Source organism: Bactrocera oleae, chromosome 4, assembly GCF_042242935.1.
Source record: "Bactrocera oleae isolate idBacOlea1 chromosome 4, idBacOlea1, whole genome shotgun sequence".
NCBI lineage: Eukaryota > Metazoa > Arthropoda > Insecta > Diptera > Tephritidae > Bactrocera > Bactrocera oleae.
In genome coordinates, this window is record NC_091538.1 from 55,574,077 (window position 1) to 55,588,889 (window position 14,813).

General features: G+C 27.2%; 1 protein-coding gene across 5 annotated transcripts in view; it reads right to left on the reverse strand.

Annotated features, from left to right (window-relative positions):
• Positions 1 to 363: 363 nt before the first annotated feature.
• Positions 364 to 14,813, reverse strand: part of Dll (homeotic protein distal-less) — an 89,733-nt gene continuing 75,283 nt past the window's right edge. The window contains exons 4-7 of one of the 5 annotated variants that reach the window (XM_036363420.2): positions 2,446 to 2,590; positions 1,603 to 1,728; positions 1,072 to 1,285; positions 364 to 570 (exon numbers count right to left, since the gene is read on the reverse strand). In XM_036363420.2, coding sequence (XP_036219313.1) covers positions 528 to 570; positions 1,072 to 1,285; positions 1,603 to 1,728; positions 2,446 to 2,590 — 528 coding nt within the window. In that variant the 3' untranslated portion in view covers positions 364 to 527. Of the gene's footprint in view, positions 571 to 1,067; positions 1,286 to 1,602; positions 1,729 to 2,445; positions 2,591 to 14,813 lie in introns of those variants that run through there. The other 4 variants (XM_036363422.2, XM_036363421.2, XM_036363425.2 and 1 more) reach the window with 4 other exon arrangements.

The window sequence follows — 14,813 nt, forward strand, 5'->3', positions numbered from 1 at the left end:
TTAAAACTAAAATAAAGTAAAAAAATCTACACAATACGAAATATTTTTTTTGTTGTATTTTGTTATTGATTTATTATTATTTTTTTTATTTTATTCATTATTTAATTATTATCAACATTTTCAGCACTTAATTCGAGTTTACTACATTTTTTAAACTGTTAAAGTTTCAACTATTTTTATTTACTTTTTTTCATAATTACAATTTATTTATATTAATTATAAATAATTGTAATTAAATTCATCTTAGTTTCTTACTTTAATTACTTACACGGAACTATATATATAATTATATATTGAAATTATTAATTTATAACTTTAATTACAGCATTTTTTGTTGATGTAAATATTTTACACTATATTTAAAATTTTATTTTTTTTTTCAATTAGATAAATTTTAAATTACCTTCTTTGTGTACAATTTGTTTTTTTATTGTTTTTATTTTTCATTAAATATACGCATTGGAATTATCTATGAAAATAGGATCGGTTTGGTGTATGTATTGTTGTTGTTGTTGGTGGTGGTGCTGTTAAACCGCTGGCCAGACCCTATAATTGGTATGAGAGGGAACACTGTATAATTAGTGAAATATGCGCTGTTTGTCGCGATTAAAAGCTAAAATTTTTATTTAATTTGAAAATATTAATATGTAATTTATTTTTTCAATTTTCTTTTTTTTTAAATTTTGTAACATATTTTGAATGTAATTAATAATTTTAACTAAAAAAAAAAAAAAATTTTAGATTGAAATTGATTTTTTGATTTTTTTGATTTTTAAATTAAATTTTTAAATAATTATTTGCAATTAATTATTTATAACTAATTATAAATTGGGTGTTTAATTATTTGTAGTTAATTATTTGCAATTAATTTTTTTCAATTTTCTTTTTTTTTTAATTTTGTAACATATTTTATTTGTAATTAATATTGTAATTTGTAACTAAATTTAAAAATTTTTTTTTAAATTTAATTTGTAATTAATTATTTAAAATTTTCATATTTAATTTTCAAATTTTATGTGTTTGTTATAATTAATTATAATTATTATTTTAAAAATTACTAGAGCTACTTACGTTAGTAACGAAGGATTCGTCTCGGGCTGGTACCAATATTGTGGCGGTACATAGCCGCCCATTTGTGGTGGCGGATTGTGGTGATGCGATTGCGGATGTGGCGGCGCTGGATGAGGTGGCTGCGGCGTCATTTGCGGTGGTTTGTGGTCGATCCAATGTGGCTTTTGATCCCATGGCGCTTGCGTAGGCGGACTAAGACCCGTTGGAGGGAATTCTATAACACGGAGAGCAGAAAAGAGGGAGCGAGGAAAAAAATTATTATTTATAGTCAAACATTTTGAATACTTTTTCACTAGATTATAATATTAAATATTAAATGTATTTGATTTAGTATTTTCAAACTATATTTTTCTTTTGAAGTAATTTAGTAATTAATTATTTATTTAAAATTTGTTAATTTAGTTTTTGAAATTTTTCAAAGTTTTTTTATAGATGTTACTTTTATTATTACTTAATATTATTAAATTAATTTTGTATACTAATTTTTTTTAATGTTTTTAATTAAATACAAAGTGTGTTTTGATTACTTACCAGGTGATAACTCGGACACAGGCGTACTTGATGGCGTCGGACTATGTCCGGGAGGTAGATAATGTGATGGTGAGCCGCTATTGGAGCCACCGCCGTTATTACCGCCTGCAATGATTTTGAGATAAACTTTTTATAAATCAGTTAAAATTATTTAGTATCAAGAAAAACAAAAAAATTAAATACATATATAATAATGTCTACGTATATAATGTACATATGTATGTGAAGTATGATTCAAAAAATTTTTAAATTTGGAAAAATGGAAACTACAATTTTATAGAAAACGAAAATTAATATTTTTAGTTACCATTGAGCTGTGTTTTTGTTTTTATTTTTTTATTTTTTGCTTCTGTTTTAATAATGCGCTAGCCTTGAAAGCCAGAACTAAATAAATTCAATGTGATTTTCTAGTTATTAACATTAAAATTGGAAGTGCGTTTTAAGGTCAATTAAATTTTTAATTATTTTTGAATTAATTTCAAATCTAATTTTTTAATAAATTTTTCATTAATTTTCAAAAATTTGTTTGTTTTAATTTCTAACATTAACATTAATTTTTTTATTACTTTGTTATTAATTTCAAGTTTAATTTTTTAATTATTTTTAAATTAAATACATATATAATGTTTTAATAATTTTTTTTCAATTTTCATTTCGCTTAATTTCTGTTTTCCCTACATTTATTTGGTAACATTGAATAATTTTTTAAGTAAATGTCTATTTTATGAATTAAATATCTTTAGATAATAATTAAGCCTTACACATACATACAAATATGCACACAAGTGTAAAAAATAACAACTTTACTTAAATTATTTTCTTCAATAAAATTTCACAACTCACCACTGTGCATATTTTGATTTGGACTATGTTGACCAGGATTTGGACCACCACCACCCAATGGCATGCCGCCGCCGGTACCAGGCGCTTGTGCAGCTTTCATCATTTTTTTGTACTTCGAGCGTCGATTCTGGAACCAGATTTTCACCTAAAGAGAAAGAAAAAATAATAATATTTTTAGTAACAATTCAAATCAATAAAATTTTAATTAATGTTTTTTTCATTAAGTAAAAATAAATTTTTATAAATAATTCAGCATTCATTCTAAGGGAGTTAGTACTTTTTATAACTTTAATAGCAATTGCTGTGGCAACTCAGTCGTTCAAAATTATTCAAAAAAAAAATATTAAGAACAAAATTAATAAACATTACGCATTATACCTACGTTCTCTTTGAAAAATACTGCATGAATAATTAAGTACTTTTATCATACACCTGTTATACTCAGATACCGTTACAACATACTAAATGCGTAAATTACAAAATTCAAGCCGACTATGCATAAAACGGTACATAGTTACATACATAATAATTGCGGTGTTCATTAATTCATTGAATGAAAACTTAATTACTTATTACAAAACGCCGTCGGCATTTAACACCTCTTCGTGTTAATTAAAAATAAATTTTGCCCTAATTAAATAAATAATTATTCCAACGTTAAATTATTATAAATAGTGATTTGATTGTTGTTATTTTCTGTTTTTTGATTTTTTTTTTTTTGAGGAACTAAATATTTAATTGAATGCATTTAATTGTTATTTTGAATTTTGGAACTTGACAACCAGTAAAAGGGTACAAATTCGAAATGATAAAACTTCTGAGTTTTAAAAAGCATATATACTTGTAAATATATATTGTATATAGTAAATATATATACACATATATATATTATATATTATACAAACATATATACATACAACTGCACTTCTATGCGTCATCAGCGCCTATACTTCAGCTTTATAGGGTGTACATGTAGGTATGCATTTACATACTCGTATGTATAAACATACGTACACCTGTATAAACAATAAAGCTAATGGCTACTCATAAATAATATTGGCACAATCAAAAAACAGCATTTATAGGTATAACAATAAAAGTAATATTATTGCATTGAATTGAAAAGTTTTTCAAACGCACACATATACATATATATATATATGAAACCCCTGTAGAAGTAGCATTTACATTGAAACTATATTCTACGATTGTATAAATTTAATTGTTTTTACTTATGTAATGTAATTACATTTTATTGGGTCATTAATTTGAATGCTCAGCTATTTTTTTAACTTTTTTTTAGAAATAAAATTTATTGCATGAAATTTATTAGCGAGAAGTTGGCCACAGGAAAGCAGTAAATTAAAAAATATATATGTCGAAAGAAACAGAAAAAAATTTATTTATTAAAAATAAATATTCTTAGAAAACGCACACTGTTTGAAACAAATGTTATTGAAACAAAAGAATTTATTTTTAATAAAACAATTATTTATACAAATTTTTAAAAACATATAATATTTCAATAATTTTAATAGCAATAATTTTTGATTAATTAAAGTTGCATAAAAATAAAAAAAAAATTATTAATTAAAAGAAATTTCATTAATTAAGTGTTGTTAATTAAAATTTATAAAATAAAGTATTTAAAAAAATGGCAAAAATATCTATGTATTTGTAGTACATATGTCTTATATTTCGAAATTAAAAAAATATTATTAAGGCGTTAAACAACTCTAGAGCGTCGGAAAATCTTCTAGTTGGACAGCAGTATGCTAGATATCGGCGATTTCGATTTATGCGCAGTTTCTAGTGGAGAAATGGATGTGTGGAAAATTTCAGAGCGATATCCCAAAAACTGAAAGACTTTTTAGCGTATATACAGAAAGACGAACGGGCATGGTTAAATGGACTCAACTCATCATGCTGAACATTTGTATATATGTATATATTATAGGAGCTCCGACGTTTCCTTCGGGTTGTTACAAACTTCGTGGTAAACTTAACCCTTAACAGGGTGCAAAAAATGTTTGAAAATTTTACAATCAAAAATCTTGCAATTTTAAATCATGATTTAATTATATAAGATTGTGTTACTTCAAAGTATGCTTCTTCTTACGAAATTTTTTTTACTAAATAATGAGAAAAAAACTGTTTTATGAATTTTTCATTAATTTCTTATTTAAATTTTAATGATTTTGTGTAACTTACAATATATATATTTCATATTCAATTATCTTTCAAAAAACACATTTTCATTGCCTGTTTGATAAATACAGTTTTGTATCATAAAAACAAAGCCAAACAACTGATTTTGACATTATGAGTTAAAACACTTTGTCACAAATTGTCTACTTTGGGCTATCGGCTAAAGAAAGCCTATGCCTCTTCATATCACTTCTGGCTGTTTAAAACCCTTAGAAATCATTTATGTGAAAAATAAAATTGATTTGAGAACCACAAAGTGTTTTTAATCCTTAAAATCATTTTCCCAAGTATTGTCCATACACAGCCACACTATATCCTACTAAGCTTTCTTTCTAAATTTTTTATCATCTGCGAAAAATTATTGCATAAAATTCCTTGAAATCTGTGCGGTTTCGCACATTTATTTGCACCAATTCAACGAACAGCGTGTGAAATTCGACAACGCCTTAATATTTAAGACACCACTTACATAAAATACAACCACACAGACCTACAACCGTTGGCGCGCAAAACACTTCATAAACAAGTAGTAGTAACCTCAATATAATTATAAATCAATGCAAATTTAAAAATTTAATCCATATATGTATGTACATATATATATACATACGTATATATCAATTAAATAGCAACAACTGTGCAATAATACATGACATAGTGAATTAATTTCTATGCCTTCTGCGTCAGTGGTTAAACGCCAAATGACAGTTGCGGCTAAACAAGTTGATAGCTAGTAGCTGCAAGCGTGTGTACAAGGCCTAAATTGTTTGGGTTTTGTGATTACAAATATTGCTTATAATATTTTACACACTAACATACCAAAAAATATGCTAAAAAATTCTGCAAGTGGCAAGAGAGTTTAACATAAGAAACAATTAAATCAAAAATTGCTAATTTTGTTAACGAAGAAATGTTTAATAAAATAAATTACAGATATTATAGCAGAAGCTAGAGAGCTCACAAGACCTTAGCTTCAAACCAAACTGTCATTTATTTACAGTTGGCAACACTACATTTTTTTTTCGTATACAAAATGTCGCTTTATCCAACCTAATCCTAAACATACTTTAGAAACCGTTTCCTTGTCCCCTTACTGCTTCCCAATGCTCTGCCAATAGCTCTTAACGCTAATTTTAATTTATCGCCAACCATTAGTGTGGCAACTACAAGCCAATTCGCGACCACTTTATGCCAAATAAAATTAAATTCATTGATAAGGAAATTATGCGCACAAATGAGTGGAGTGAGCAAACTTGTTTTTGTTGTTGTCGCAAATGGCTTTTCAATTGAGTTGATATGTGAATTGTCGCATTTCAGCATGTAAATGTGGCAACTATGTAGGTTGAAGTGAAAAATAGCAGAAATTATGACTTTGAGTGGTCTGGTGGGTCAAAATTAATTGGTGGTAGTAAAAGATTTGAAAGGAAAATGTATGAGCTGTTCTTATTAATGGATTGATAAAAGGTGAACTTCGCTGAAAAGCTTAATTGAAAGCAAATGTGAGGCAGTTTTGCTCACTGCCAACGTACATATTCAATTTTTTTTTTAGAAAAATTAAAAATTTTTGCTAAAAAAAATAATGCAAAAACGCAATACCATATAGTTAACTAATTCTTTGAGTCGTCAGATTTTAGTATTAAAATTATTTTAAACCGGTAACAAGTATGAATAGTAATACAAAACTAAATTCTGTGAAGTTAAGGATGAAACGTAAAATTGATAATACAACCGAGTATCTGTAACATTTCTCTCCAGTAGAATAGATAGAACGAAGTGAATTTCAACTGGCAAGTGTTTTAAGAACAGTGAGCACTGTTTGTAAACTTATACAAGATATTTAGAGCTTTGTGTAACGAAGAGTTTAATTGAAGAGATTTTAAGATCAGTTAATACTCGTTAAATGGAAATGGCACCCAAATGTAGGCAACACTTCCTATTGTGGATATGTTGTTGTTTCTGAACTATATTAAAGTGATTTGGTCAACACTTTGATTTTTAAACTTATTTTTTTTTTCCTTTTTAAAACTATTTGTAATAAGAATTCGCATTACCTAGCCCTTTGGTCCAATGCATAACTGCTTTAGTAACTCATTACTTAAAAAAAAAACATTTATTTTTACTAAAATTTAACAAAAATTAATAAATATTATAATATATAATATAAAATATTAATAATACAAAAACTTATTTAAACTTATTTAATAATAAAAAAAATTTAACAAAACATTTTTCAGCAAAATAATTCAGCAAAAAATGTATGCTATTAGAAATTTAAAAAAAAAACTTCATTGACAATTAAAAAAACAAAAATATTTTAAAAATTAAAAGTATTACAGGGAAAGTTTTTATTTATGAAAATTTAAATGAGCTTAGAAAAAATCATAAAACATATTTGTATATCTTCAGTGAGCAGATATTTCTATGTGTATTGTGTGTGTATATGTATAGAAATCTTACATATTCGATGAAAAATGCAAATTACTTGCAATCCAAAAGCGCTAAAATTATCAATTTCAATTATATAACCAATTTTCGACGCGATTAATTCGCCTGTGAATTAATAATTTTCATCGTAAATTAACATTGTTCGATCGCGCAGAAAAGCAGAACGTGTGAAAAGTGCTCAGATGTGTGGCTGCTGCCAGGCAAAGCGGACATGAAAATGCTTACAAGCAAAAAGTATGGTCGGTTTTACATATATAGACGCATATTGTACATATGAACATATATAAATTTCGATAAATACAATTATGTATATACACATATATATTAAGTATGCATGCAGCGCTTGCATTTAGCCACTAATCTCTGCAACTAGCCAACGGCATGTCCAAACAGGTTAACCGCCGTGGCGATTATTTAATTTGTATAACAGTTTTAGTATTCTGTAAAATGCAGATTTGCAACGCACACGCTGGCAATAAGTGCCGACGCATTAAAACTAGTGTGTGCGCGTGCGCCTGTGTGAGTGCTGTATTAGCACACCACATGCTATAAAACACACGCTGAAAGCAATTAAATTGCAAAATAATAAAACTAAAAGTGAAAAAAAATTTATTCCAAGTGAAAGAAAAGCCTTTCAGAAAGATCAATTTTATAGAAAAATTAAAAAATATATAAAAAAATCAGAAAAAAAACAGAAAAAAAAATTAATAAAAATATCTACAAAAAAAACTAAAGAAAGATTGTAAAAATAAAATTATAAAAACAAAAAAAATGTAAATAAAATTATAAAAAAAAAATTATGTAGCAATAATAATAAAAAGTAAAAAATCTGCAACAGTTTGATCAGTCGCCTTACACACACATGCACAAACGCTCATTTGCCACTTTTACTTCTACATCGTTATGTTACAGGAAATGGCCTACCGCTCGCTACCGACTGTTAGTGCTACCAACTGCTGCTACTACACGCACACACACACACACACGCATTTGTATGTTCGTGTGGCTGTTGCCTTTTTATTGTGGCTGGCAATTTTCTTCAAACTATTTTCCTACACTCGCTTTGCTTTTATGATTGCTGTGCAGAAACCACTTTCGCTTGATAGACGAGCGATCGCACTAGCAAGACGCCTGGCACAGTAAGTAAGAGGATGGCAGAAAAAAAAACGTCGATTTCAGCCAAACCACTTTCGTTTGCCACCAAAAGATACATATTTATAACTGTGTATATATGTGTGTGTATATATTAGGTGTCGGAATATCGCAATAAACTATCTATCAAATATGCATATATTTATATATATGTATATTAATATGTATTTGTGTATATGTATGTATTTATATATATATATGTATGAAAACACGTATGGCAGCACAGTTGTGTGTGCGCTTGTGCAAAATTTCAATTTCTTTAAATTGCCAGCTGTTTGTTGTTGCTGTTGTTGGTAATAAAAATAATTACTCAGATCGCAACTGTGCTAGCAGCGTCAACAGCAACAACAACAGCACTGAAAATTAACAGTATCTGCACTGATGTAGATACTGGAAAGTCAACAGACAATATACTTTATTCTACAACAACAATTAAGCTATTATTCCAGTAAGTGTAGCGTTCGTATCACACACACACATATATGTATATGCAGAGGTATAGCTTTGCTGTTGGCAGCAAGCAATTCATCAAATGTGCATCAAATGTGCATCAAATGTTTGGTAGAAAAATATCTACGGTCCACAGCAACATATACAGCCATACAAACATACATCTATACAGACTAGTGGCGATAACTACGCGCATGCGAAAAAGTTGTCGCGGTGCTTGAAGTGCCTCTTGCCAACATTTTGTGTTTAAGTTTGTGGTAGAAAATCTACATATACCATATGTATACATATATGTACAAAAACCAGTAGCTCGATTTCATTTTTGACGTTTTCGGTTTTTTTTTTTATCTCTGAAACAATTTCCTTTTCAACTTCGTTTCATAAAAGCGCGTGCTGTATTCTTAAAAGACATTAAGCAAAATGTTTACAAAATGGAACGTGTTTTACTTCTTACACTGAAAATAACATACACATAAAGTGGCCTACTGAACTTATTTTGTTTTTGGTTTTACTCTCTGGCCATTAATTTTATAAAGTCTTGCATAAGTTTTCTCTTTTTAGCATCTTTGTAGGTCAGATCTTTTTATGCGGCTTCAGTAAAACTAGACAAGCATAATATTATAAAATTTTATTTAGACTAAAAAATATTTTTTTTTCTTTTTTGTGTTAGATAATATTTTTTATAGTCTTAGTCTTAATAAATCAGTTAAAAACCCATATAGGACCTATTATTATTGATTGCAGTGAGTTATGTACTGGTATGTGTTGATTTAGGTAAATATCGATATTAAATTTTGAAACATATAGCACTTTTGAGTTACAAATTTCAATCCAGTTTAACTATTGAGTGAATTTCTCAACTGACAAATAATTGTCAAAAAAACATAATTTTTTTTGTTTAACCTAACACTTGATATATAGTTTTTAGTTTATTAGTTTATCAGAAAACGTAAGGTAGGGACACTGATTGAAACTATGTGGTTATTAAAATGTTATTAACGGTTAAAATCATTTCTCCACCAAAGAAAGAAGCGCAACTTGATTGCAACTTGGCGCAAGGTTACACTGCATGTGCTGCCAAGTTGTTCAACTGATATAGTTTGTTCGATCCTCTACTCTTTAACGCTTAGTGTATCGAAAACTGCTTAAATTTATCAACTACGTTTTGATGATAAATTAGCTCCAAACATACATATTTACTTTGGAACATTAAAAGTTTTTTTTTGGAAATCGCAACAAATATGTCAGTAATTTTTTTTTAAAAGATTTAATATATTATAATTTAATTTAATAAATAATTTTTTGATTTTGTAATTTTCACACCAAAAATTAAGTATTTGATAACGACAGTATCAAAAAAAAAAAATTTAAGAGAAGTAAATTATATATTTGGAAGGATTACGAGAAGGTTTCTTCTGTCTTGGATAATACCTAAACTTATTACTCTATAATATTTTTTTTTATAGAATTTAATATAAATACTTTTTTTTATTTTTTTATTTTATTTATTATATTTTTCTTTATTTATTTTATGTTTATCTATATGAGCATATAGTTCTAAATTTGAAATATTTATTTATTATTATTATTATTTATTTTTTGAAAATTGTTATTTTCATTTTTATTTCATTAAAATCTAAGTTAATTTAATTTTATAATCTGTTATAGGCATACCATTAACGCAATTTTAATTTGAGCATATTATTTCATTTTTATTTTTTATTTTTAGGCATAAAGGTTTTAATAATTAACTTAAAATTTTCCTAAAGCTTGTTTTGAAATATATATTAGTTTTAGCATTTGAAATATATTTTGTATTTATTTCTTTGATGTTTTAAATTATTATTTTTAAGTATTTATTATTATTTTATTATTGTTTAAAATTATATATTTTTCTAATAATATAAACTAAATTAACAAATAATATTTAAATAAAAAAATTAATGTAATCTTTTTTTTCTAAAAAGACCAATATTAACGTGCAACTTTATGAATCTTGTGATCAAAAATATTCTTGTTTATTTATATCTTTTTTTTTTTTTGCTTGTTCCAGAGTAAGTTTATTCATTATGATATGCCAAACTAAACTGAGTATAAATATAGTAATCACTTTCAAAAAGAACAGCTCCGAAAAAATGATTGCCTCATTAAAAGCCATACGTCTAAAAAAAAACCCGTTACGTTAATTTTATTTATTTAGATTTCATATTTTTGCTATTATTTTTTTACTGTCATTATTTTTTTAGTATTTAGAAAATATTTTTACTACAATGTGAAATAATTACAACTCAAAATATATATATATATATATATTACTAGTAGGTTATGTAAAAAAGTTGGCATCAAAAATTAGTTTGAAGAAGATTAATCTCTACCGTATACTCCGCAGATAGATTCATCGAAGTTTTGTTTTGGGGTTACAAGGCATAATATGAGTTTAAAAAAATGTTGAATTATTTGAAAAACACGTTTTTGTAAATATCTGTTTATAATTTTTTATTTTTTTTCCACTTTAATTTATTTATATTTGCAACCCGCTACCTCAGCCACTAAAATATTGCATGCTTTAACTTTCAATATAATTTATTTCCCACCACACTTTCAATATTTGTTATTTTAATAGCGAACAACATTGTTTTTAGCTACTTGTATTTAGTGTTTTTGCTTGCATGTCTTTTGTTTTTGCGTTTTCTTCTATTTTTCTTCATTATTGTGTTTTTCGTTTTTTTCTTGTTCTTTTTGGTTTTATGCATATTTTTATTGGCATTGTTTTGCACTTCAATTCAACTCACTTCACTTCACTTCACTTTTGACTTTTGCCAGTTTATAAATATTTTTATGATCTCTGCATTGTGTTTTTTAATTTTTTATTTTTTGCATTTATTTTTTCTTTTATTTTCGCTTTTTTTGCTTAGCCAGCTAGTTAGCTGCCACCAAATTTTCAAACTCGCGATTCGAAAGCGAGCTTTGCTTTGCGTCCAAGTCAGCTGCTTTGAGTGCACAAGTGTATGACTGAATGACTGACTGAGTGTCGGTGTGACCACGTGACTCGGCAACGGAACGAACAAAGCAAGTGAGTTAGTGTTCGCTGCAATTCGAATTTAACAGCAGCAAATGGCAATAAACCAACAAATAATCGACCATAAAACTGTAAACAAGCAATTTACGAAAATGTCTCTAATGGTTAAACTACCGAAAGAAGTAACAACAAAAAGAAAAAAAGCACACGGTGGTTTGTACAATTTTTTATAAAAAATTTTAAAAGATTGCATATAATCAAAATAAAGCAGAAATAAATTCGCGGACATACACACACATACATATGACAGCGAGTGAGTGCTCAAGGTCAAGCGACAATACTTTTCGAACGTCTCAAGAAGTCTGCCAAAGTGCAAAATGCGCATAGTTCATGTATGTATGTGTGTGTGTGTGTATTTTGCCATTACCACTTCAGCTTTATGAAGCGTGTATTTGATGCTGCAATAGATTTTTTTTCTTTGGCAATAATTTGAAGCTTTTATTTTGCCAATTTCTCTATTACCCACACTAAGTGTTGACCGCTGTGGTTGTTGCTATTTTTAGTTTTTTTTTTTTATTTATGCGGCTATTGCTGCTACCGTTGATAGTTATTAAAGCGTTTTTATTGCGCCAAAGCAACCGGTAGCGAGCTTTGCAATGTATTTGGCCATTAAATTGTTTGCTCATTGCCACAAAATGCACACTAATGGCTATTTTATAGATCTGGACAGCGCTAAATGGGGATTTGCAACTTGGTATGAACTATAAAACTGAACAAAAAACAAAAGAGACATTCTTAGAATGTTGACAGTATAAGAAAATATTTTTATAAGAAAAAACTTTTTTAAAATAATTCTGAGTTTTCCTAGAGCTAGAAGCAAAAATATTAAGAAAGTAGGAAATAAATTAAAAAACTAAAATAAACTTTATAATAAGTTGCTTTATAAAATATTGCTTATAAAATAAAATGATACAATCCAATGGACAAAAAGCAGGAAATTAAATAAAGTTACTCATATATATTATTTATATATTTATTCACGCAAAGTTCGAGAACGTCTGTAATGTTTTTTAGAAATTAATATTTCTGAGAAGACTACTTATTAACTGAGAAATACCAGATATTTCTTTATAATAGAACAATAGGGCTTTGGAGCTGCTTTCGAAGCTTCTGTCTATAACATGGTACAACCTGTTCTTCAACGCTTTAAAAATTTACAACGAATGACTACTACACATTATAGCAGCATTATATAGCATGAATATTAATGCTAACATTTTCTCTCAAGTCAATGTTACAATTCGCTGTTATATATTTGACAGTGGCTGATTAATGTTAGGACTGCTAGGACAATAATAATGCAAATAATCAATGATAACATGCTCTGTTAAGTCAGCATTAGTTAGTCTCTGTTGAGTCAATGTTAACATCTATAATATATGTATATCTAACATACCAACTAATGTTAATATTTTCTGTTTAGTCAATGCTAATTTCAACAATGTTTGTTAAATCAGTCTTAAGTGAAAAATATTCAGAAATTGTTATAATGAAAAGAATAAAAAGTTAATGTTAACATTTTCTGTTAAGTAAATATTAATTTTTACAGTGTCTGTTAAATAAATGTTAAGTAAAAAAATCCAAAAATTTTAATTAGTGTTAAAAGTCCATTTTCAGATAAATCAATGTTAAATGCTCTGCTATATTTTCAACATTTATTGGTTATTGTTAACACATTTAGAGCAATAATAATTATTCATTATATATTAAATAAATATTAAGATTTTCTGTTATATCAATGTTAATTTTAACGGTGTCTGTTAAATAAATGTTCAAAAAAAAATTAAGAAATTTAAATTTCAATATTTTATGTTGAGCTACCGTTAATGTTAACAGTGTCTGTTAAGTTTGTTGTACAATTAGTACCATTGTGGCGAATTTGTTCAATTGGAGTTAAACTTTTCGACTGTGTCGCCTTTGGGAGGCTAAGTGTTAAGCATCTTGACTGCTACTACCTCAGTCATGCAGGACAACTATATGTTAGTAAAAAAATAAAATATTTAGCTTTGTAATGGATTTAAAACGGTTTAGGTACAATATGGTATATAGAAGAATCTAAAATTTTTGGGTATCTGTAAGCATCTGCTGATTAACCACAACACTTAACCTTACTATAATAAAAGTTATGAACCTATATATATTAATATTATGTCATAAATGACAGTAAAATCAAATACAAAAATATCACGAATTAAAGTTACAAAAAATTATTCAGAAATATATTTCAAGATAAATAATAAACAATTTTCGAGAAAAAGCAAACAAAAACTTTTTGGTCGAAAATTTACAACAAAAGAAATTAAAAAAAATTAACAAATTATTCACAAAAATAAAAATTAAATATAAATAATAGATAATTTTCAACAAAAAGTAAACAAAAAAAATTTTTTTTTACGAAAACTTACAACAAAAGAAACTTTTATGTTTATACTTGTATATAATTGTTGAGTTTTTTTTCCTTGATGCCTAATGATGCCTAGCAACCTTTCGCTCCTCATATTGACTTTGACAGTGATTTTAAAGACAAGCATATGTACTATATAATTAAAATCGTAATAAATTTTAGTTATAGACTGTGGAGTACAAACTAGTCACAGTGTCACAATAAAAATTAAAATACAAAACGAAACGTTTTGGAATTTCACGAATGAGTAAATTCATTCACGGCAAACCACAGATTTCACAACAACTTTTTTCTAACATTGTATACACATGCACACATATATATACCTATATCTATATGTTTATGTATAATGTTTAGAAAAAGATTTCAAGCTTACAACGCTTGAATTGCTTGCCATCCGTTAGGTGTTGTCCCTGTTGTTGTTGTTGCAATTGTCATTGTGAGTGAGTTTTAACTTTTTACTATGTTAGTGTTTTTGTCTAACTTTTTTCATTCTAAATTTTTTCAGTGAAGAATTGTTTATAAAACTTGTGCACTGCGACCGGCGTTACGCAAGAGCTGCCAAGCGAAAAATATGCGCACAGTTGAGAGCAACGAAAAACCCCAACGAATGAAGCAACAACAAAGTTG